Source organism: Bactrocera neohumeralis, chromosome 3 (assembly GCF_024586455.1).
Source record: "Bactrocera neohumeralis isolate Rockhampton chromosome 3, APGP_CSIRO_Bneo_wtdbg2-racon-allhic-juicebox.fasta_v2, whole genome shotgun sequence".
Lineage (NCBI taxonomy): Eukaryota > Metazoa > Arthropoda > Insecta > Diptera > Tephritidae > Bactrocera > Bactrocera neohumeralis.
The window spans coordinates 5,198,681-5,223,848 of record NC_065920.1 but is presented as its reverse complement, the minus strand read 5'-3'; the positions used below and the strand labels follow the sequence as shown (position 1 = coordinate 5,223,848).

The window sequence follows — 25,168 nt, the reverse complement described above, 5'->3', positions numbered from 1 at the left end:
TTTCCAATTTAATTACCAAAATACAAGCGTTCACCGTACGAGCGTGTCTGCTTGCCACACATTTACGAATATTTATTGAGGGCAACACTAATGACAGCTTATTACCTTATCAAGATTTATGACAATTAATAACAGGGATACACCGCTGGCTGGCACAATTCGGCTAGTTGCCCATGAACACTTCCGTTGGCTGTGAGGCTGCTTGTGAAGTTGGGTTTTGAAGAAGATCAGAGTCGATAGTGGCAGCTTAGCCAAGCGGGTGGATAAGGTACTCGGCGAAAGAGGGTGTGGTATTGATGAAATTGAGGCGTTTGTAAGGCTACGGCGAGTATTGAAGTAGAGAATTAAATATGCTCGGGCGGTGGCTGCGACTGCGATAGCTTACTGTTAAAAAAAAGTAACCGAAATTCACTGGGAAGTTCATAGTGCGTATGAAAATCAATTAATGCAGCCCAAGGTTGCAGGAGATGTGTTTATGAGTGAATAACGAAATACGAATGTCGTAGAATTTTTTGATGATTTAAATAGAATAAGAATGACCTCAAATACTTGATCTGGTTACAGAATTCAGTATAAGAATCAGCAAAGGACAGAAAGCGCCTAAACTCTCTTTGCAAATAATGACAAAATTTTGAGTGTCTAAACAACTTTTCAAATTGGCTTATCGATTACTATGGGTTCCCGGATTGCTATGTTTTCAAGAAACCTGTCAACGTAGTCGGAACAGACCTAGACTCATATTTGCTCAAAGACTGTCGATTCGGCAGCATTCAATATGATCTTTCGAGACTTAGAAGCTAGTTCAGAAGAAGTTGTCGACTTGTATAAATAATACTTTAAAACTTTTGTTCTGAAAGAGTTTGAGGTTCTCGCTGTTTATAAATAAATTTTGTTTACCTATAAATCACAACCGAGTTAGTATGTTGAAAAACTGCTTTTCAAATGAAAGGAATTTTTAATAGTAGAATAATACGGTTAGTTGTCTAACCACATATTTAATGGATTCTCAAAAAAATTTAAATTAAAATTTTAAAATACTCAAAGCAGCTGAAACTCGTTTAAAGTTCCATAAAATCAGCTTGTTAGACGCCATCCCAATAATTCAATGCACAAACTAATCACTTCCTTTGTATGCACCTTGTAGCAATTTAAACAATCACCTAACTAAACACCTTCATTTCAACGCTAAACTTGCCACATCATCGTTTATGCTTCATTACCAAAACAACAGCCAAACAAACTAACTGGTTTGTACGAGACGGTAAAGGCTCATGCAACGAACTACTTTGAAGTGCCACGCCTTCTAGTTATGTTGCATGCAACAAATATAGGCAAACGGTAACGTGTGCTAAGCAGTTCAAAGCAGTGGCCAAGAAGGGTACCGACATAAACCTCAAATTATGGTATGTGTAGAGGGTGTTATATAATGACGGCGTTTTTATATACAAATGCTTCTTAGCAATGTGGTGAATGGACTTAAAATTCATCGGCAACCGTCTTCTAACCGTCTTCTAATACTCTTCGAAATCAGTTAACCAAAATAAAAATAAAAAAACTTAAAGCAGCACGTTTTGAATATATTCTGGAGCAATAAGCGCTATTGGTTACCTTATCAGTTAGCGAAATGTAAAACTTAAGGTATGGAATCTCCTAAGAGATTATATTTCGAACGCCAATTAAGAAGAAGGAGTTGTCTGTCAAATTTTATAGATCTCCCTTCATTCAGGAAAATTGTATGGTGTATTTTGAACAAACGACATATTTTAGAAATTAAGGGTAACCTCCACCGTAACTATCTGATAGATGCCACAGTCAAATTATTCGAGAACTTTTGGATATACCTTTTAAAGCAATCGTCTGAGAGATATGATTACAGTTAGGCAACTGGCCATACATCTCGTTAAACCCTTGGCTTACTGAAATAAACTTTTGACTATCGGATTATGTTAAGAAATGAGTTCATTATTTATCAATTTAGGTTATTTTAGTGGGGGTAATTCAGTGCGTAGTTTAATCCATTAAAAACCAATATTCAAAGAAAGTAAAATCTCACAATTTTTAGATATCGGTGGCAAAATAAAAATGAATTGTGTCTTAAGTCCACAACTCTTCCCAATCCTGTTTCTCTTTAACGATTTTTAATTAGTCAAAACATTTTAAGATCCAAACATGCAATCGTGTAGCAATCATTTGTGATTCACTCACTCTATTTGTACACACTATTCACATTGTTTTCATTTAACACTCAAGTACCGTTTTAACGCGCCTACGGTGCGCTATTGCCACCTGCCAAATGATTAATCATTTCGTTAAATATACACAATTGCGCTCAGTGGATAAAAGCTATGGAGAGAAAGAAAGAAATTGTGCGGCAAAAAAAGGCGAGTAGACGTGAAACCCTTTCATTTTCGGCGCTAAAAGGGCTCGCTCAGCCATGAAATGTGATTTATTTATTTCACTTTTTGACGCTTCTCGCTGTTTGACGTTATTGACGACGCAACGATTTCTGTGTTTAACACCTTTTTCGTGTGTACTACTTGTACCTGCAATTTGTTGCATATGTTTCATTTACAACCTACATAATTTTCGACTTTTCTCTTGCCGCCAGCAAACCGCTCGCGCCGAGTGCAATCCCAAAAACAGTATAAACCGTTGCTATATTTTCCCTTCGTTTAATTATTATGCTGTGTTTCCTGTTTTAGACACTAAAAGCTCATCAATTATATGGCACAGAACACAGAATGCACCTATAAGCGGTTGTAGGCCAAAGCAAAGTCTGTTTGTAGTTGTGTCTTCGCTTGAAAGATCTGGAATACAAAATCCAAAGCGCCGCTGCTGAAACCCTTGAAGTTTCTAATGAGAGTAAGGCTAACATGTAATTTTCTATATTTCGGCTACACAAACATCAGCGCAAGCAGCAACAACACAGGTGTTATCAAGAGCGTAAAAAGTAACGTGCCACAAATTAACCATTGCCATATTTTTGTTTACCAGAGCCTTAGGAATTTTAAATTTTGTTGGAAGACCAGTTGTTGAGTTTTTACGGCCGGAGGATTCATTTCACAATGATGTGTGTCAAATACTTCAATGATGTTTTGCTATCAGAACTTAAGATTCTACATAACAATTAACAAGCAACCTTTACAAATCGTTTCAACTTTATTACGAAAATTCACGATCTGTAAAGAATGTGTTTCGCTTGCTTCGCTCAACTTATGATCAACATAATCGGCCTACTGATCATACCATGCGCAACACCATCACCCATCTTGAGATCTAGCATTCATTATTGGACAATAATCGACCGAATATACCACGGTATGCCGTGAATAAAAGATAGCAGACGTAGAACTGAAGTCGCTCGAACTTCCAAGCGAAAACGCTTAGCTCTATGGCCTTTTGAAAAGTTCCAAGAAGATCCAACGTTTTCGAGCCAAATTTTGTTTAGCGATGAGGCTCATTTCTCGCTCAATATATACCTGAAGAGATTCGAGAGCAAATATTTCACCCAGAAAATTCAAGTTTGGTATGGTTTGTGGGCAGGTAGAATCACCGATTCATATTTCTTCCGAACTGATGGTGGTGGGAACGTAACCGTCAATGGTGACCATTTTTGCGTCATGATAACCGACTTTTTGATTCCTGAAATTGAAGCTCGTGATCTCGGCGACATTTAGTTTCAGCAAGATGGTGCCACTTTCTACACATCGCTTCAATCAATGGATTTATTGAGAGAACACTTCGGTGAGCAGATAATTTCACGTTTTGGGCCGGTTGATTGGCTACCAAGATCGTGTGGTATCAAACCGTTAGACTTTCTCCTGTGGATATGTGTAAAATCTATGCGCACAACCCCGCTTCGATTCAGGACTTGGAGCAAAACATTACGCGTATCATTTGCCAGTTATCAGTCGAAATGTTCGTACGAGTCATTGAAAATTGAACTCAACGGGTGGACCATCTGAGACGAGGCTGCGGCCAATATTAGAAAGACATAATCTTCAAAACATTCCCCATTAAATTTGAAGTTTCTGTGTTTTTTCTTTACAGAAGTAGGGAACCTCGAAATGTACCACCCTTTATTAAGTAATCAAAAGGTATCTGCTTCTTAGTCATGTTTTCCAATTATCCAAATTCCAACGATTGTTCTCAATAATGGAACAATGAGAACATAATCAAGTTATGTCATCTGTTCGTGTATAGTTATAGACCTAAATAGTAGACAAAATAGCTTTAAGATACGTGTTAAGATTTACAAATATATTCATGACAAAAGTTTTTGTTTACAATTTGACTCTCCAGGGTTTTATATTTTGATATACGAGTACAATTTCAGGTTAAGAATGGTGAACCTAAACTTTTGTGGAACAAAATGAATCTTAGGGAAATTCTACGCCAAAAATATAAGCCGCACATTTCATGAAATATCAGTTAAAAGTAACCATACCTGACTAACTTATCCACCTTGAATTTAAGACTCCCTCACTTTGTGTAAATTTGTTTATCACCCAGCACGAGCCATTACTTACGAAGCCGTCAGCAAACGTCTCAACTGTCAACGAAATTGTCGCCTGAGCCTTGACAAAAAGCTCGGCTTAAGAGGAAAAGGTCAGTTGCAAACAAGCAACAGCAGCAGCAGACAAGCAGGTTCATATTTCCTTTCGTGAAAGACAGAGTAACAAAAAGGAAGCGACAGACGCAGCGAAAGAAATGCAGATGAGCCAAATTGCCAATCTCCATGATCATGCGCAATAACAACATAAGTATGCCAGCCGAAAAGAACTGTTTGATTCGAAGACTTGACCTCTGGGGCTTGACGTTGTCGACAACAAATTGTAGCTGTTTTTTTCACACTCACGTACCATTCCATTTTTCGGGTGATTACCATACAATACCAACAAAACTATGTACAACATAAAGCTGAGCATAACTTACTGCAAATTATGTAGGCGCTCCGAAGATAAGCAGGGAGGGGATAACACAAAAGTGTTACAAGCAGCACAGCAAGTGTTGTTAGCGCAGATTGAGAAGGGTGAAATATTGTGCCCCTGCTTTGTTTCAGCTTCATGCCAAGCTACTTGTGGTACATACTTGAGAGGTGTCGAAAATTTGTGCTTACTGACACTTGAGGTTGAAACTGAAATTGAAGCTGCGATTGTGGAATGGCTGTGTTGGTGTTGGTGTTGGAATTTCAATTGCGCCACTTTGGCGAATGACAAGTTGAAATGTTTGTATGTTTTGGTTGGTGAAGGGATATTTTGATTTTGATAAATATGGTGTAACTTTTCTAGAGAGGAGATGAATATTATATGGAGGAGGTGGCTTGTTAATTATGGAACCTCATAGAGTATTAAGTACTTAGTATGTAGACCTCAGGGTTTCTATGATGAGTAATGACTATAAAGAAGCAGTAATCTGAACTAGGCTCCCACGTCACTGTTGACAGTCATAATTTCGACGTCGTAGCTAATTTCGTCTATTTTGGAACAACAATATCAGCCTCGAAATCCAAAAGGTGCTACTTCGAACTGAGTAGGCAATTGAATAGTAAAGTCCTCTCTCGACGAGCAAAGACCAAACTCTAAAAGTCACTCATCATTCCCGTCGTGCTATATGTTGCAGAACCATGAACAATGACAACATCTCATGAGTCGACGTTACAAGTTTTCGAGAGAAAGGTTCTGCGGAAGATTTATGGTCCTTTGCGGATGGAACGATGAGCTGTATGAGATATATGTACGACGACATTGATATAGTTCAGCGAATTAAAAGACAGCGCCTACGCTGGCTAAGCCATGCCGTCCGAATAAACGAAAAGACTCCAGCTCTGAAAGTATTCGACGTAGTACCCACGGGGGGAAGCAGAGGAAGAGGAAGACCTCAACTCCGTTGGGAAGACCAGATAGAGGAGGACTTGACTTCGCTTGGAATATCCAATTGGCGTTAATCAGCAAAAAGGAAGAAAGACAGGCGCGCTGTTGTAAGCTCGGCTATAAACGCGTAAGCGGGTTTACGCCAGTAAAAAAGAAGAAGACACTTCGTGACTTTTAATTTGTAGTATATGCTTTAATAGTCCCGTAGGAGCATTCCTTGCAAAAAGATTTTACTTACGCTTCAACTCAGGTCTAGGCTTCGATAATTTTTACGTTTTTCGAAAATTGTAAGGCTTTGATTTTCATTGCTCTTAATTACGAGTACGGGTTCCATTATGTAATCTTATAGGCCTTTTTCCGTATCAGGTTCCAAAAAACTCGAATCATTTCAGTCAAAACTTACAATTTCTCGTACAAATCTGTTAACTGAGCCTAAAATAAAGCGCACAGTGCAAAATTGGAAATCTCGAAATTTCAAGTACAAATTTTGTACTCCAAAAAAATTCGAACACAAAATGGGAAAAAATCAAATTGCACACAATCTTGTAAATACAAATCACTACAAAATACTCTTTCGTATTTTAATTTAAATTTTTGCGACCTTAGCGGAGGTCAATGAGTGAAGGCGCTTTACACAAAACAGCCAGACAGCGGGACCGAAAGATCTTGCAGCATTCTTGTGCCTTTTATTTGTGGAAAAATTTGCAAATACTTGTACTTGCGCCGGGCTACAAGCGCTTTCAGGGCCAAGCCACAATGCAGGAAAATCGAAAATAAAATCGAAATCGAAGTTGGCATTTATGGTGGCGGCATCGGTAATGCCGTTAAATGACGCTGTCGCTGTTGGCTAAAATCGACATACGAAATTAATGTCGGGGCTGGAGTTGGGCTGGTGCGTGGCGCGGCACCACTGACATTTATACTTACTTGCACATTTGTTCGATTGAATGTGTGCAAGAAATGAGTACAAATCGGTGTTTTGTTGTAATTGTTGTTGTGGTGGCCCGCGTTGTGGTTAGTAGCGTTTTTGTTCGTTTGTGGTTGCTCATGTTTATTGGCAGTGGCAAGTTGAAGGAAACGAATTGTGTAAAATTAATTTTCGATTTTTACGAGTGCTACCACCGCTAACAACAACAACTGCCACAATGGTTGGACTGACATAAATAACAGTAATACGGTAACAGCAACACACTTGTTAAGTAATTCATTTAAGTTTTCCAATGACTGATGAGCGGGCGAGCAGCAGTGTCCAACAGCAAAGGAATTTGGTTTCGAAAATTAAGTTGGACTTGGCGCTGTTGCCCGCTGCGGCGTTAAGCTTGTGTTGGACATTTATGTAAACGGTACTTAGGTTGCTGCTACTTTTCATACTCTCGCAATATGTTACTAAGGAGGATACTAGTTTTTTCCAGCATAATTTTAATGCTGTCGCAACATGTGTTATAAGAGTACAATTGTTTTGTTCCGCAAACGGTTGTTTTCTGACTACAAGTAGTCGGAGTAGATGGAATATTATAAATGTGTACAAAATTTTTCGAAATATTGAGATAATTTGACGAAAAATCGAACGATAAGGCATATATTATATTCTTTGATGACCCTTGTCAAGCCCAATATTTTCACACATCTGTTGTAGTAAACGAATCGAAGTTAAAAATTACCACAAAAGGTTACTGTGACGAATGTCGTTTCAAAATTTGTATTGGTGGGCTTGTAACCAGTTCCTGGGAGACTTAATGTGAGTATCACATCTCCACAAAAATGTGGATACTTGTTGAAACTTTTGGAAAATAGGAGAATCTGTTAAATATAGTATAGAATTTAGCTATTGGAGCTGAGATTTAATACGAATTGGTCTTAAAGTTCGACTACGGGTTTTTCCACTGACCCTTTGGGGTGAAAATTCCTATAATCCAAAAATGGAAACAAAACAAGCCTAATCACGCCCACTTCCTATGAAACATCATGCGGTTCGGGTCTGCCGACAACCCGCGAAATCTGTAGTACATCAAACTATTTAATATTTCTTCAATTCTTGCAAACTTCATGGGTTTAAAGTTTTCGGTCTTAACCACCATACTGCCGCCTTACTTTTTTTTTATGTTCTGTTTTCATTTTACTTAAGTGTTATTAAGCGCGACCCAAAAATGTCCACTGCGTTTTAAATTTTGTTTATTACCGTCTTTATGTTGCATGTTCCACTTTTTTCGTATTTAGTCCCAATTGGTTTCAATCCTTACGGTGACAGCAAAAGTGTACTAAATATTTGTAAACTAAGGCGCCACTTTGTAGATAGCACACTTCAAATTGATTATCGTTCTTATCGAGCTTTGGATAATATGTGGATTAAATTGATTATAACTGTTATAAATGAAGTATATTGTATATTATAAGGGAAATGAATCTCTATCATAGGAGAATAAAAGAACTATCTAACTGCGGTCATCGTTCGTATCAGTTGACTCACTAGCACAATTTTTGACAAAAAAGACAAAAATAGTACCAACTTTAAACTGTTGATCAGCGAAAAGTGAAATTAATAATATTATGTCTAACAAAAAATAGGGCTGCTCCTAACAAATCAGTATCGCAGATCGAGTTGTCAGTTGCACAATTGGTTGCATAGTCGAAATATGTGGTTTGAGTCACTTTATTGCAAAGACTTTTATGGTATGCCACTCATCTATTCAAATTAGATCTTGTGTGTGCAAGAAGATAAAAGATGATCTTTGGACCGATTTCATTTGCAAGTTGGGAATATTTATTGTGGTATCTAGATCGTTAGAGATCAAGCGTTTTGAGCCCAATATATTAAAGCTAATAAAGTTTTGGTGGTTATAACCAAACAACTGATAACTAAACCCAAATGGATATTTGTACCAACCTCGGAACCTTTTTTTTATCGACTCGGTTCGCATTCCGGGTCAAATTGATCGAGGTCGATTCTAAAAAAGATCTTATGATTCCGGCAACATGATATAATATTTGTTCAGGGCAAGTAGTTCAAAACGCGCGGTATATTACTGGATCTTAAGACCAGTTGGAGATCCATCTCAGACACTCCGCGATTTCAGCCTGTGACAAGGCACCCAAACGAGTCTGATGCTTGATGCTATTTTTAGTGAGGTCAAACAGTTAGCGAGCTCAGGTCAGAGTGAATGCTCATCTCCCTAAAAGAGGATGAACTACACGGTAGTACGTCAACCGTAACCTTGAAAGCAAACTTCTGCCTGAAAAAAAATGGAGAGCCAAATTGACGGAGGATGTTTCCACCCCACCCTTCCTTCAAGCGACCCATCCGTGACAACTATGTCATACAAGACTTTTAGAACGCTTAAAATATGAATCTTTTGTGAACAACCTCAGGTCGTTATTTGATTGATCGAAGATTACTTTTTTCTGACCTATCTAAATAAGTTCATCAGATCTTTATCTTGATTTGTGGTACTTCTTCCCGCAGAAGACCTGTTATTACAGGAACTAGTCGTCGATCAACTATAAGCGCACGCAAGGTCCATTAGTCCGGTTCTAGAAAGCAAGTTGCCAATGGAGATGGATGGGAAAGGGTATCCTCTCTGAAACTAATATCGGAATTGCATTGAAGCGATTTCTGTGACAAGGCACTTAGAACGAGTCTTGATGAATATTATTTCTGAAGACAAACATTCTTGATAAAACTTTGAATTTGCAGTTAATCATAGTATCCTTGAGTTCTATTAAGCATTGCGGCGGTTTCGTTGATAGTTTGGAAACCAAAAACAGAAATTGTTGGCCAAAGAAATCATGAGTGTTCGTTTTCTGATATTATTTTTGTAATGATGAAAAATTGTTGCATCATATCTCACAGGTTTTACTAAAATATAAGTAACCATATAAAGTAATTCGTGTCAGTTGGAAAACGCCAAATAATGCAAGTTGAGTTGGCTATTTACCAAAGTTACCAAAACATTATAATTTGTGGTTTATTTACAATTTTCGAAGTGTGTTTATTTTTATGGGTTTTTGTTCGCTGTGTTTTTTTTATTATTTTTATTTTATTTGTTGTTTTACTTTTTTAGATTCTTTATTGCTTCCATTTATCAGTTTTGGTGTATTTAATCTGCTTTACGTTTTCATGTCTTTACTTTTTATTGCCGCACTCGTGCGAAGGACTTTCGGATATTTAATGAGATTTCGTTTTGCGGTTTCTTAAATTCACCAAAATTCTGAAACGACTTTGAGGTGTAAAATTTTTAATTTAAACGGTCATTTAGGCTTTCGCTGTACTTGCGCATCTTCTTCCTCTTTGCAAGCAGCTTTCTCCAGCTCCACTTGGCCGGAAGTGGTGCTGCTGCTGCTGGGGCTGATAGAATTGGTGAAAGTGTAACAGATTTTTACACAACTCAATTTAACTGCTACGACAGACCAAAACTAATAAAAGTCGACCACACAACAGCCACAGATTTCGAATAAAATTGGCATACCTAACACTGTTTTGAGGAGTGGCGGCCACAGCATGCTGTAACTGAAGTTGGCAAGTGCTAAATGAAAGTGTCGGTAGTGCCGAGACAGCGGAGTTCGGTGTGCTACCCTGCCTGGCGCATAAGCGGTTCCCTGCCAACTTTTTGGCTCTTTTTCAACGCTACCTTCGCACTAACCTTCTTTGCTAGTCAACACTTCGGTCTAACTTGTGTGTGGTCGTTCGTTGCTAAAAAAAATTGCTTTTCGCCCACATTAAAATTGCACAGGTACTTAAATTAATTAATTGATTGGCTCTCAAATTGTGTCTCACTACTTTTTTTCTTGCAACACATGCAACACGTGCTGGCCAACTTCAGCGCTATAAATATATTAAATCGCATATGTTTGCATGTGTGTGCACAGGTATGTTCTTGGCAGCTTGTCCTAATCACCTTCCAACAAGCGTGTGTTGCATGTTGCGCTCCTGTGGCGCTTCGACCATAACAACAAATTGATAAGATTAATTTTCCACTATTCTAAGCAAATATTTAAGGTTGTGCCTGTAGACAAATTACCGGCGCTTGGTCGTCAACGCCGCGGACATGCCACAAAATGTGGTAAATCGCTTGTTAGAAGAATCAAAATGAGATAATTACCGACTGATTTGGTTATCTCCAGAAAACATCTCACATTTTTGTGCAGTTTGTATGCCACACAACAACATTTTTCTTAATTTTTTCCGTTTAGCTCTTTGAGTTGCGTTCCAACTGCTTCCTTGTCGCGCCAGATCATTGATAACAGCACCTGATGTTTGCGAATCTGTCGCCTGCGGTATTTGCTTGCAACCACAGGACGGCGCAGATTTCTACAAGGAAACGCTGCAGTTGGTCTCAGCTGCTTAAGCTGAAATGCATGTTTTCATAGAAAATTCTTTAAACTTGTTTTTTGAATCTCCGCTAATTGGCGTCACACCTTAGATGGCATGTAATTCGGATGATCTTGTGTTATTATAATATCAGAACAATGAGTTTTGTGTCAGATGTAAGAGACCTCTTAATCATTTATAGTACAACAAGAAATTTTCTGATCGTGTGTACAAATCCCAACAAAAAAGTCTATATTAAAGAAATTGTGGACAAGATGAAATGACGACTAATTGAGTTGAGCTGATTGAATTTAAAGTTTGGCTTCTGAGGAATCCTTGTGTAAACATTATCAGTCTTAGGAGGATTCCATACCAAAGACTATTCGCTTGAATAAAGTTGCATTAAGTTCTATGAAACATCACAGAATTTTTCCGATTTTATCATTGAAGAATAGGTCGGACAGAATCTACAGTATGCTGAGCAGGCGTTGAGTAAAAAAAAAAAGGGATACAATTGTTACGGATAATGTCTTAAGGGTTCTACAGTCTGAGTGGAAAATATTCCAAATATTTTAGCAATTAGAATATCAAGAAAATTCGTATTCATTAGGACATTATTCGATTTGATGACTTAAGGCGGTCTATTTTGGTCCGCTACCTTATCAACCGTTCCTGCTACCAACAAAATCTGCAATATTAGACTATAATTCTTTTTTCTTATTTTGTTATCTTTCAGAAATTCAAGAATATCGGTTTGAACGTAGAATGAAATCTACTTTTTCGATGCGGGTGATATAAAAAGACGTGCTTTTCTCAATAGCTTTTTATTGACATATCATACGTGAGTCGTGTCAAGTAATTTTACAAATCGTTCGTTTTTATTAGAAAATCTCACCTTCTCTAAAGAAAATGCTTCGTGCGCTCCACTCAACTCATGGTAAACATAATCGGCCTGCTAAGTATTCTAGTTCCAACACCATCACCCATCTTGAGAGCCATAATTTATTATTGGATGATATTCGATTGAATAGACCACATCCAGCACGCAGCGAAGAAAATGTAGTTGAGAGTGTACATGAAGACCGTGGAGAGTCGATTCGGCGAAGTTCGTAGCAACTTGGGCTAACGTATGGAATAACTTCGCTCACTGAACTGAAGCCGCTGGAACTTTCTAGCGAAAGTGCTTCGCTCAATGGGGTCTTAAAAAGTTCCAAGGAGATCCGACGTTTTCGAGCCAAATTATTTCAACGATAAGTCTCATTTCTGACTTAATGAATATGTAAACAAACAAAAATGATGCATTTGGGACCAAGAGCAACCTGAAGAGATTCAAGAGCTGTCAAAAAAGAACGGTTTGGTGTGATTTGTGGGCCGGTGAAATTATTGGTCCATATTTCTTCAAAAATGATGCCGGTGAGAACGTAACCGTCAATGGTGACCGTTATCGCGCCATAGTAACCGACTGTTTGATGTCTGAATTGAAGCTCGTGATCTCGGCGACATTTGGTTTCAGCGCCACTTCCCACACTTCGCAACAACCAATAGATTTGTTAAGAGAAGACTTCGGTGAACAGATAATTTCACGTTTTGGGCCTGTCGATTGGCCACCAAAATCGTGTGATATCACACCGTTAGAGTTCTTCCTATGAGAATATGTAAAGTCTAAAGTCAATGGGGACAATTATGCTTCTATTCAGGCCTTGGAGCAAATCATCACGCATGTCATTTGCCTGTTACCAGTCGAAATGCTTGAAGAAGTCATCGAAAATTGCACTCAACGGATGGACCATCTGAGACGTAGCCACGGCCAACATTTGAAAGAGCTAATAATCAAAAAATAAATGCCAAAGGATGTTCTTTCGAATAAAAATAAATATTCCCCATTCAATTTGAAGTTAGGGAGTGAGTTAAAATCATTGAAACAAGGTTAGGAGACAAGGAAGTCAAGAAAGCTATTTTGTAAAATAAAAAAGTTTTCCAAAGAAAGGCTTAATTTTGACTGATCGTTCCGACAAATGAGCAGCTCTTTTAGGAGAAAACGAAGTGTGCAAAATTTGAGATTGATGTCTCGGAAAGTATGTTACAACACTTCGTGGGTGATTATGGGATATTTATTTGCATAGACGAATTAACACTGAAACCTCGATTTAAGGTACTTATGAGAAATATTATTTAGCAAAAACAAACGGTAAAATTATAATTTTGAGTAAAAGACGCATTATATATGATTTTTATTCAACTAATAGCATCCCCAAAATTATTTATATATAATTCTATGACAGCTGACTCTCGAATTTAATTCAGATGAGTTGACATTAGAACCCTTAAAAAATATTGAAATATATATGCATATATATTTTTTTAAAATAATTTGTAACTAATTCCAAGCGCAATTATCCAATAAAACACATTTCTGAACTAAACAATAATTGCAACTACTCCAATACAGCAAACGGTTAACATGTCTCATTCAATAACCGATTGACAGTTTGAAGCCTCAAATACTCGAAAATCGCAAGGGAATTTGTGAGTACTGCAATTCGAGTAGGGTCACGTGCATGAGTACGGCTACCATATGCTGAGCGAGTTGCGCGTGTATTGGTGACTAGACAGCGTTTTTGAAGGAAAACTCGTCAATCATCGATTAGTTGTTGCGAACATGGAATCGCTAATGGGAAAAATTTGAAATTTTGAAATCAATTGAAAACGCCAACAGCGCATGCGCAAATTGCAAATTGTTTTTGCCATGTAAAGATGCATTGTAACATAAATCACCCTCTATTAAGCAAATTTATATTTTCATTTTGTAAAAAAATTGCTATTTAAATTCATCGCCAGCAGATAGCGGCACGCAACCAGCTGACGCTAAGCACACAACGCGCGTTGTAGACCGCCCCTTTCGTTGTCTATTTCCACTTTTTAAATTAGTCGAAAACCCTCTCAAATATGCAACAACATTGCCCTGCTGTGCCGTGTGTGCTGCAATGCACTAAGTGGCGGCGCATGCGCACATGACACGCGTCTGTCGTAGTCGCTGCTTTAGCACCACACCACCACCAGCCACTGTGCCACTTACGCAACATGCATTGTTGCAAGTTAGCCGATGATTGAGTGCATAAATGCCTGACAACTAGGCGAAAAGGCAGACAGCCGACAATGGAACGGTGAAATATCCTTTCGGCGCAGCATTGCGTCACTGAATGGGGGTTCACTTTACACTACGAGCCACCGAAGTTACTTGCTCTGTGTATGTACACAAATAATTGTCACTAAAAATAGCAGCAAATCGCTGAGTGCTTACACTTTCGACACATCCCTCTATGTACCATTGCGTAGGGTATATAAAAACGCTCGTATATATATTTACGTGCCACCGCCTTTTTTCCCACTACCGTATTATATTTTTGTTTTCATGAATTTTAAGTAGTGTCTTCTCAAATTCAAATCTGTTTTAGATTTTGACATGCCCTCACCCACAGCTGCCTCATCAGCGCCGCCGAAAACGAGGATGACTTCGTCGAGTCTGTGCTTTACCCGTGAAAATGATCTGCTTGGTCTAGCTCATATATCATTTTCTTAGGAAAATGTTTTGACAGATATTTTGTGATTGAATAAAAGTTCGCATAATTTAATTAGCTGTAGAAATTGGCGTGAGACTGCAATGTGTCTGTGGAAAATCTGACTAAAGGACTAACGTTTTTCTCACGGTTCTCAATTAGTGGAATTTTTAAAGAGCTCGTATTCAACGGATACGGTTTTTGAAGGAAAGGAAAGTTAAGCACAGTTAACGAAGAGATAATACATTTTGCAGGTATTTGGGAGCTAATGGCGACGGCAAAACTGTGAATAATCAAGATTTACGTTGGCCTCTTATATGAGAGAAAAATATCCTAGAGACTGTTTTGGCATTTTTTAGGTAGTCGATGCAGATTATTCGCTTAGAATACCAGAAAATAGACGTTTATGAAATAGTTCTCGCTTTTTCGGAGTAGTTTCGGAAGGTAGAGTCCACTGTTCCAACTGCGCCTTAATTGGTAGATCCATATTTCAACGGCGGTCACGAAATGGTGCAGAGAGTCTGCGCTTAAACAGCGCCAAATACTGTTGTGAAAAGGTTTTACGCTTACACGTATTTTCCGCTGACTTCAAAAGTCCACCTTTTTCTCAATATTTCTTGCAGGAGGGCCCACGCCGTCTTTTGATATAAATACCGTCTGACAGTCCATCAATGACAGATCTTTGGGTTTTGTTATGTTTACCTCTCTGATAGCTCGTTTCCGGGCACCTGGCTATAATTCATCAAAAAACCGACTTTGTAACTCGTTAAACCATCGAAGAAGATCCTAAGTCGTCTACGTATAAGTATGTATATCTCCAGCAGATCATTTCCTCTTCTCCAAATCATCCTGCTTTCGCTTCCTGCTCCATTTCCACCTTTCCAGCGACCAATGAACTCAGCGCATCCCATCTAAACCCAATATAACGGTTTCCCAAAATCGCCAGCAACAGCTGGCTGTAATCTCAAATGACCCCACTATAAAAAATCCATAAACTTACACCTAAAAACAAATGCGGATATTACAATTTCTGGTCCGTTTGGAAATTTTGACTTCGTGTGTAAGTGTGTGTGTGTGTGCGTATTATCGGCTGGTGGCAAGTAACGGCACAGCTGACACGATACGTCACATGACCGGTGCATTACGCAAAGTATTTGCTTACGAACAGAAAATTTTACAGTTGCTGCACCCACACGCTTGCAAGTGTTAGTGTGTTGTTGTTGTATGGTGAGGCATGCGTAGTTAATGATAGACAGGATATCCCCTCGAGTGGCAACAACCCCCCAAAAACAACAGTGTAGCGTGCACCAGCTGAGTTTTTCCACAAACGCAAGCACCCACATACATGCACACCTACACACACACAAAGATAGGTTTGTAAGAATTCGAACTCGCATAAAAGTGAAAAGTGCGTTATCCTGCGCCGGCAGGACATGCTGATATTGAATTACCGAAAGTAAGCAATAAAATGCAGTGCATTCTAATGAAATAACCATATTCGTGTATAACTGTAAAATTTGAATATGTACTTACCAACAACAACAGCAATTCTGCGTTCGTTATTATTTGTTATTCTTCTTCCTATTTGTTGTGTAACCTTAGATGAGCAGCTCTGCAGAAGTGGCTGTGAAGGTGCCACATTGAATGTGTGTTTGTTGTGCGTTGGAAAACGGAACAACTGCAACGGAAAGTGAGGAAATAAAATTTCAATTTTAGGTTTTTTTTTTCAATTGGCCGGTGTAAGCGGGTGCAAGTTATGCATTGGAGGGCAAAGATGAGGAATTTAACAGATGAAAAAAGTGAAATATGAAAATTATATAAAAATACATACATATGTACGTATACATAAACACACAAAAACTGATATATACTTGATAATTTGGTTAGAGTAACCGGATAACTGTAAATGAAAAATGAAATACATTTTAGGTTAGGATCCTTAAGTATATGTGTATTTGAGTTCAGAATATAGCATAATATCGCCTAAACTTTGGCCGCTTACAATATCACTGCAAGGAAGTTTGAAGAAGATCTAGTTTATATTAATTTTTATTACTTAGGACATTCACTAGACAAAATTCAACAATATAACGTAATGTCAGTTTAAAGTGGTCCACCGTACTTGTAGCTTTTCAAAGAAAGTAAACGTGATAGAATGATAATTACATATAAATGTGAGGGAAAGTGTTTTTAAATATTATGCTATTCCGCTACAGGAGGATGGAGTCATGTTGAGAAGTCCACGCAATCTATACTATTTTAGAAAATCTTGACAAAGTATGAATAAGTAGTGAGCGTCACGACAGTCACATGTCAACTATCTAACGATTTTATAAATAGTGAGCGTCACGTTTTCTATAAATAATCCTCAGTTTCTCGTTATCTCATTAATTGTTCTCCTTTTTTTTGACACCTAAGCCCCCTTTTCGTAGACCAGGTCACATATTATTGAAAAATGAGTTTTGGCAAAATTTTATATCAGCAGAAGCTAGCATGAAAAATTCTTAACAAGCAGGCGGTGTTTTCGCTTACCAATGTAAAATCAAGTTTAAAAAGATATAAATAAATTTGCTTTATCTTTTTTGAATAGTGTGCTGACATCGAGTTTTCCACTATACATTCGCTTTCTTAAAAGTATTTTTCATCATCTCAGCGCGGAGTGATACTTTTAGATTCCGAAATTATTCTGAAGGCGACAAGGTTCTTACAAACTTTATGCGGTATTAGTTTTGAAAAAAATGTATATGCTTTGGCAGATTACACATGTCAACACAAAATGTAGCAAATTGGAGAGGAATAAAGTGTTTCATAATTCTATTTTCTGTAACAACCAGTATAAAATGTTTTCTAGAAGTTGTCGGCGGTTGTTGACTCCTTTTTATAGTTATAGTTATTTATAGCAGTAGTGTATAGTTTCTTGGAAACCATAGGCCTGACAATTATGACGAGCTATTGACATGATTACGAATTTCTCCATCATCGGATGTTGAATGTCTCTAAAGATTTTTTTTTTTTTGAAGAGATGTGAGGGGAAATCTTCTAAAGATACCCTGGCGGGTAGTGTCGGATTCGCCTGATGCGCCTACCGACTAAAACCCCCCCACACCGGTTGCCAACCATATGGTTATGAACCGAGAATGTAATTTTGTGGAAGAAAGGAGGAAGATTCAGTTGTGAGTGGCTCTCAAAAGAATCTGATGCTAAAAAGTGAAGCACGAGTTTTTGTTTTTATTGTTAGGTGGGTGCGGAAGGATTTGTCAGGATACATGGTCTTCTGAAACGGTCGGTTTTCTTGCAGCTGAGAGTGGCAAGACAGTTGATGCTGGGGTTTGCGTGGGATGCTACTGACGCCCGGAGATTTGCAGCGTAGGAAATAGCTGCCGATTGAATGGAAGGAAGATTTGTTTCCTCTAGGATCTGTTTGTTTCTAGCTCTCTAAAGATGCACATGTTACCATTTATATAGGAAGAACAGGACGAACGCTTTCATAAATATAGAAGAAAATCTGAGAGATAGCTGAAAGCATGATGGGAGACTATATTTGGGGATTAATAAGAGAAACTTCTTCAGAACATGACAGGAAAAGCAAAATTTTTCATTTTGAAACATTTGTAGTCAACCTTTCAATATCTATTGTAAGAATGAATTCTAAATGTGTGTATAAAAGCAACAAAAATAAGATATGTGCCTCAAAAGTTCTGTTGACCGGTGTTATTAAAGAAGCCGGAATTCATAAGCTTGACGCAAATCATAGTAAATATAAAAAACCTATACTTTTTTCTCTAAAGCTAATGAAATTGTGCCTTAGGTTTCGGTCACTTTTTCAATGGGATGGGTATATAAAAAACGTCGAAGTACTCTCATGAAAATGGGAAGTTTTATATACTTTTGCAGCGGTATTTCGATTGAGAACTGAATTTGTTTGATCAACTTGATCATAAGCCCGAACTTTTATTTTAAAGAAAGTGTCAAAACCATTTGGAAATAGAGTACCAATATGATTACAACTTGTACTCTATCGCCTTTAGAGTTGCTTAGCCAATTAAAAAATTAATTGAAATGAATTTGTCAATATTGTGAAATATTAATCGCGTGAACAATTAATTACATACATGCTTATGTAAACATAACTCATTCGCTACTCAGCAAAGACTATGATGACTAAGGCAATAGGCTCAAGCCTCTATCATCCATTTAGAAGCAACATTAATAATTCTGACATCTTTAAATAATATTCCAATATTTTAGTGAAGATTTACAGATTGTATCCAGATGTAAGCAAAAAGTGTTTAAATAAACAAAATTAAAAATTTATTAAAATTTATTATTAGTTGCTACTTATTATTATATGCTATTTTATATACTTTAGTATATAGCAAGCTCCATGGTACGGCGAGTAAATGAAGAGCCACAATCAAAGAGTTAAGTTATGGATAGTCAAGAGAATGGATTTATAAAGAGAGAAGATTCACTGGAAATGTGTTTACAAAGAGTTTTCATATCGGGAACAGTGGAATTCGAACAAGTTCTGATTGTGGGAAGAGAAAAGTTTATAAAGTAAAAGAGAAGATGTAAATACTATGTACATATTTAGTATATAATACAGAAGTAGATAATAAACTATGATATTATTATTATGATTTGTGAGTTTACTAATATTTTAATAAAGAAGTACAAAACAAGTTGTTAAAATTGATATTATGGAAACTTCAGTTGCTTAATAAGAAAAAAATATTTCTTAGTAAGTAAGAGTTTTGAATATTTTGTTAACAAATAAAGCCAACTATGTTAAATTAACTAATTTAAACTGGTGCTTCTAGGTAGATGAAAGAATAAAGCAGATTTTAGGCGTTTTTCAACTGTTTAGTGGGGTCTTATTTGCTTTTTATGTGAAAAATCACCCTATTATATATTTTTATAGCATCAGAAACTAGATATTTCAGAGATCAAAAACTTATTGACTTTTTAAAAATTTCTTATAATTTGATTTGAGATTTTTTGATTGAAATTAGGGATTTTTTCGATATTCTCCTTTATTGGAGTAGACACCTTACGCGGTTGTAGAGTTTTCTCAATAACTTTTAGGTCGACATAAGCAGAAATTTTCAAAGGCAAAAGATAAATTAAAAAAAAATTCAATATAAATAATAAAAAATATTTATGGTACTGCTGTCCAAAAAAATAAATAAATTGAACATATGTTTGTAAGTGCCAGTATACATCAAAATAATAATATACATATACATTAGTGCTGATTTATTAGATAATAAATAAATTTTAACATTATGGGTTAAGGATTTTGAATCATAATAAAAAAATTATTTACTCGACCCAAAAGAATTTATTTTAGTAGTGAAAAATAAATAATTTAGTAGGAAAGGAGATTTTCTATTCTTTTTTAATGCGCCACTGGGTTTTACTGTTAATTGAATACCTTCTGCAGTTTGTGTTCGCAACTCAAAAATGACTAAGTACGGCTGGATTAAAATGTATTCAAATTTAAAGTTCCTAACAAAGAAAAACCACTTGAAATGTCGGAAAGATATATCTATAAGTACATATATGCATATAACAATCAATTATAATGAGTAAAAATAACGGTGTTAAAAATTAAAATTTTTTTAAACTTATTTTAGATTTTTTAAAAATTTTAAAATTCAACATTTTCCACCTTCACTAACGCATACAATCGGTTTGAACTCGCAGCCATACAATACGAACGCCAGCAACAAATAACAGCCAGCGCACGAATGCCGCACCGCATTGAGCAACACCTGCCTGCCGCTATGCGCAGTTATTTTTAGACTGCTCCAACAAGCAATTTTACACCAGCGCCCAGGTGCCTATGAGCACCAGCAGCCAGCTGAATGAGTCGCATGCGCGAGTTGCTTGTCGCCTCTGCACCGACATGCACACACGCACTAAGCCGCTCACCGCAGATCCTGGCAGCACAAAACGCTTCAAAAGAGCACCTACGAGAGGCGCTCAAGCGCAACAAAACAAAAACAAAGCAACTATGTAAATATATGTAAATTAGTGCTGTGCATAAGTTAGTGACGCGCTAATGAGGGTTGCTTTGGCTGGCGAGCGCGCCGTTGCCGCAAGAGCGCGCACACAATGTAGCATGCATGTCATTAGTTTTTAAGAGCGCTTAGTGCTGAGAAGAGTCAAAACGTTTGTTTATATACAGGCCACCACTGTACGTGGCTTCGTGCATAACTGGATGCGTGCGGCGGCAACAACAATGCACAAGTATCATATTAATTTTAATGTATTGTCTAACAATCTGATTGGCGCAACCGACGCACACACACTCTAACACACATGTCATCTACTAATGCAGCGCGCATGTTGTTGTGTTAGTGAATTGTTTTGTTGTCTGACCATGCGGCACGCGGCCAGAGTCAGAGCCACCCAAGCCAGACGTGCTGGTAAACACAGCCAATGCTTCAATAGCGCTGGCTAGCCGGGTATACAGTTTGTCGAAAACAGGTTTTCACATAACGGCTTTAGAAGCGGCGACGATTGGTGGTTGCGCGGCTGCTTAGTCAATTGTTGTTGCTGCCGTCTGTTGGCTGCCAGCTATCAGCTAACGATGGTGCTATTAGTGGTGTGAACGCTTGTGTGCGTTGTGAGTTTAGTTGGATGGCTGGTGGTGTGAAACATTGCGGAGAGCCAGTTACTTACACCAGTCACTATACTCCAGTTGGATGTGCGCTCAGCTTGGTCCGCATGCATATGCGCTCAGCTCAGTTCTGTGAGCGCGCACCGAATTCTACTCTGCTGGCGCTGCTTGAGCGCGGAGCCCAGCTCGAAAACTAGAGAGCGCTTGCAGCCACCACTATTGGACGGCGCAGGCTGCGATGAGAGTGGATTGAGCGTGCTGCGTATAAAAGCGAGGATACGCGGCGGCTCAGCACAGTTCTTCGTTGCTGCTGCTAGAGTTTGTTTGTGTTCCACTGAACGCCTGGCATACCACGTTTTGGTACTTAATTGGAAAGCAAAAACAAAAACTGACTTAGAAAAAACAAGTCAAACCGTGATCGGTCGGTGTTCGGTAAACGATCGCAACGTATATTGAGTGTTAGTAAATACTGCGTACAACCGAAGTGAAGACGCGTAAGCGCGCTGAAGTGTTAGCAAGCAAATAAAACAAAATTCCTTGGGAAATGTGTAAATTTAATCACAAAAACAAAAACTAAAACTCAGAAATAAAAAATAAACTTATATACACTGTAAAGTGCAAAACTAAAGTGAAGTTACAAAGCAAGTTCAAGAAAACCAACAAAATGCATACAGTCGAAGACATGTTGGGCGAGAAAAACTACAGTAAATGTCCTTTGAAGAAACGTCCCATCAACTATCAGTTCGAAGAGGACAACTCCACAGATATTGTGGATGCAAAAATGTCTGCAGCCACACTCGGCGCCGACGATCTCACAGATCAACCCGAAAATTTGAGTCTCAAAAAACGCGCCTACGACATGGACGAGTTTGTATCCCACAGCAGTGCCACAGCCGAGCGCAACACACACGACGAGCTAATTAATGTCAGCGATAGCTGTGAGGATGAGGGCGTCGATGTTGATCATACCGACGACGATGCGTCCATGGACATGTTGGACGAGGATGATGAGGAAGAAATCATTGATTGTGTTGAAATTGAAGAACAAACTGATGCGACCACAAATACCACACAAGCCGCTGCATTGGCAGCCGCTGCAGCTGTTGCTGCTGCCGCCGTTGTTGTGCCTAAACCCACATATGCCAAGTATGGCTTGCAGCCATGGAATTTCCACATGTCGCCATACACCGCTGAGTTCTACCGCACAATCAATCACCCGCACTTGGCGCAACAGATCTCACCGCTACGTGGTGATCTGCTATCGCCCAGTTCACCTTCAGCCGATTCGCTGGGTTCGCTATCGCCACCACCACATTACCTGCATGGACGCGCCAATTCCGTTTCGCCACCAGTGCGCTCCGAAATCATACATCGGCCGATTGGTGTGCGCCAGCTGCCACAATCACCCACACAGCACACGCATCGCTTCATGCCCTATCCGCTGCCGGCTGCCTATCATGCGCCGCACACACCGCATCAAACGCCCGCATATCCTCCCGCGCTCAGCTATCATCATCATCCACATGCGCCCATATCGCCCACCTACTCCGAATCCTCGTACTACTCCATGCGCTCCATGACACCCGAACCGCACTGCTCCTCGCTGCCTGAGGATTTGTCGCTCAAGCACAGCGCGCTACAGAAGACGCCACAAAAGCCTACGATGAATGGTGAAAAGCGTGACTTGTGCGCCAGCCAAAGTAGCTCTGCGCCCAGCACGCCCACCACAAAGAAGGATAAGTCTGCGCCGCCGCGCTATCAGTGTCCCGATTGTCAAAAGTCCTACTCCACCTTCTCCGGTCTCACCAAGCACCAGCAATTCCATTGTCCCGCCGCCGAGGGCAATCAAGTGAAGAAATCCTTCAGCTGCAAGGACTGCGACAAGACTTACGTCTCGCTGGGCGCGCTCAAAATGCACATACGCACACACACGCTCCCCTGCAAGTGCAACATCTGCGGCAAGGCATTCTCACGTCCCTGGCTACTACAGGGTCACATACGCACACACACCGGCGAGAAGCCCTTCAGCTGCCAGCATTGTCATCGCGCCTTTGCCGATCGCTCGAATCTGCGCGCTCACCTGCAGACACACTCCGACATCAAGAAGTACTCCTGTGGCAATTGCTCGAAGACCTTCTCACGCATGTCGTTGCTGACGAAACACTCGGAAGGCGGCTGTCCGGGCGTCAACAGCAGTAGCGGCAGCAGTTGTGCCAGCGCGGTGGCCTCCGATTCGGTCGCATCGGCGCATGAGCTGCACAATTATCCAGTGTACGTCGAGCACTAAAGCGCCGAGTAATGTGAAAGCTGCGCGGCCAAGCCGAGTTTGCCATGTACCACCAAAAATTAGTTCCTAGTTCGAAACCCACCAACCATCAGCAAACAACCGAGAGACAAAATAGCTACTGCTCTTTTTACATCCAGCGCGTCTAAGCAATCTTCATTCAAAATGAGTACCTTGCAGATATATAAGTATATAGGTCCCAGTGTGCGCGTTGTTAGCCCAAAAGTTTAGCACAAATATTTAAAACGGAAACACACATTTCAATGCCTCTAGTCAGCTCAAAAAATATAACTAACTTTGTTAAAAAAACAATAACAAATTTACTACTAACAGTTAACAAAACCAGAAACTATTGTAAACAGGCCTTGCATTTACCACAAACACAATCTCAACTACTATTTTATACACTACACGCATACACATGTATGTAAGCTCAATTCTAAAAGCTCGAAACTACTTTTTTATAAAAAAAATTAAATACCTTTATATGGTGTGTATATTTTGTAAAAAATATATTAGTAATAGTAAGAACTTGTAATTAGTAGTCTTAGCTATTTTCTAGTTTTAGTCAAAAAATGTTAAAAATTTTCTCAAATGGGCAGCATTTTGCAGAAAAAAAGTTTATAAAATAAGCATAAATATTTTTTATATATATTTACAACTATATATAGATTTTTGTAAAAACTTTTATTCATACCTATACACCTACGTAATTACATATACATACCTAGTAGTTAGCAATTAGTTGCATTTAAGCAATAATTATTTTTATAAGAAATATTTTTAGTGAAAAAACGCAAACAAATTATTTATTGAAGAAGGGTTGAAGCGGATTAAGCAAATATTTAAAAAATACACAAGAAAATATTATTGAAAAAAAACATGAGTTTTTATTCAAGCAGACTTTGGGATGTCTTGCTTTAATTGGTTTTCTGGTTTTCGTTAGTTTGGAATTTTAGCTTCTTCGATTCTGTATGAAAGCAGCTTCATCATCTTTATTAATATTTTGTATTATACTGGTGCAGAAACTTTTCAAAATCATAAAAAAAGAAATTCAGAGGTTGAAAGTGATATGAATCGAAATATAAAATGATCAAATTAAAGGAAAAATTATATACGGGCAATCTGTGTTCGAAGAAAGGAAAGTGAGGAGTGTGGGTTGAATTTTCTTGAGTTAAAAACGGTTTATTTCGATTTCTGGCAAACTACAAGTCCTATAAGGAAAAGTTATATGACAAGAATTGTAAATAACTAAATTTTTTTGGTTTTTTTTTTATAATAAGTTCCATATCAGACAACTGAAAATCATACAACATTGAAGATTAAGCCTAGTTTATAATGTCTATTAGATTTTTATCTTTATAAAATATGGAGACCACTCACATTGAAACAAAATTTAAGTTTTGGTTATAAAATGGTTATACATTGGTTAGACATTAGTTACATTTTGGTTATATCTGACAGCAAAAGCTGAAAATTTTATTCTACATATGTATGTATATGTAATATGAAGCGAATCCAAAG

At 38.3% G+C, this 25,168-nt stretch overlaps 1 protein-coding gene and 1 long non-coding RNA gene across 3 annotated transcripts in view; one reads left to right on the top strand and one right to left on the bottom strand.

Annotated features, from left to right (window-relative positions):
* LOC126754124 (uncharacterized) overlaps positions 1-25,168 on the bottom strand; it is a 121,729-nt gene that overhangs the window by 39,574 nt on the left and 56,987 nt on the right. For both annotated transcript variants that reach the window (XR_007666259.1, XR_007666258.1), the window contains exon 2: positions 16,269-16,413. This is a non-coding gene — a long non-coding RNA (uncharacterized LOC126754124). The remainder of the gene's footprint in view (positions 1-16,268; positions 16,414-25,168) is intronic.
* Positions 21,711-24,121, top strand: LOC126754094 (protein escargot). The gene has a single exon (XM_050465993.1). It carries the CDS (start codon positions 22,025-22,027, stop codon positions 23,645-23,647), a length of 1,623 nt encoding a protein of 540 aa, XP_050321950.1. The 5' UTR covers positions 21,711-22,024; the 3' UTR covers positions 23,648-24,121.

Coding starts and splice junctions, on each gene's coding strand:
- LOC126754094 (XM_050465993.1), top strand. CDS start 22,025: ATGCATACAGTCGAAGACATGTTGGGCGAGAAAAACTACAGTAAATGT.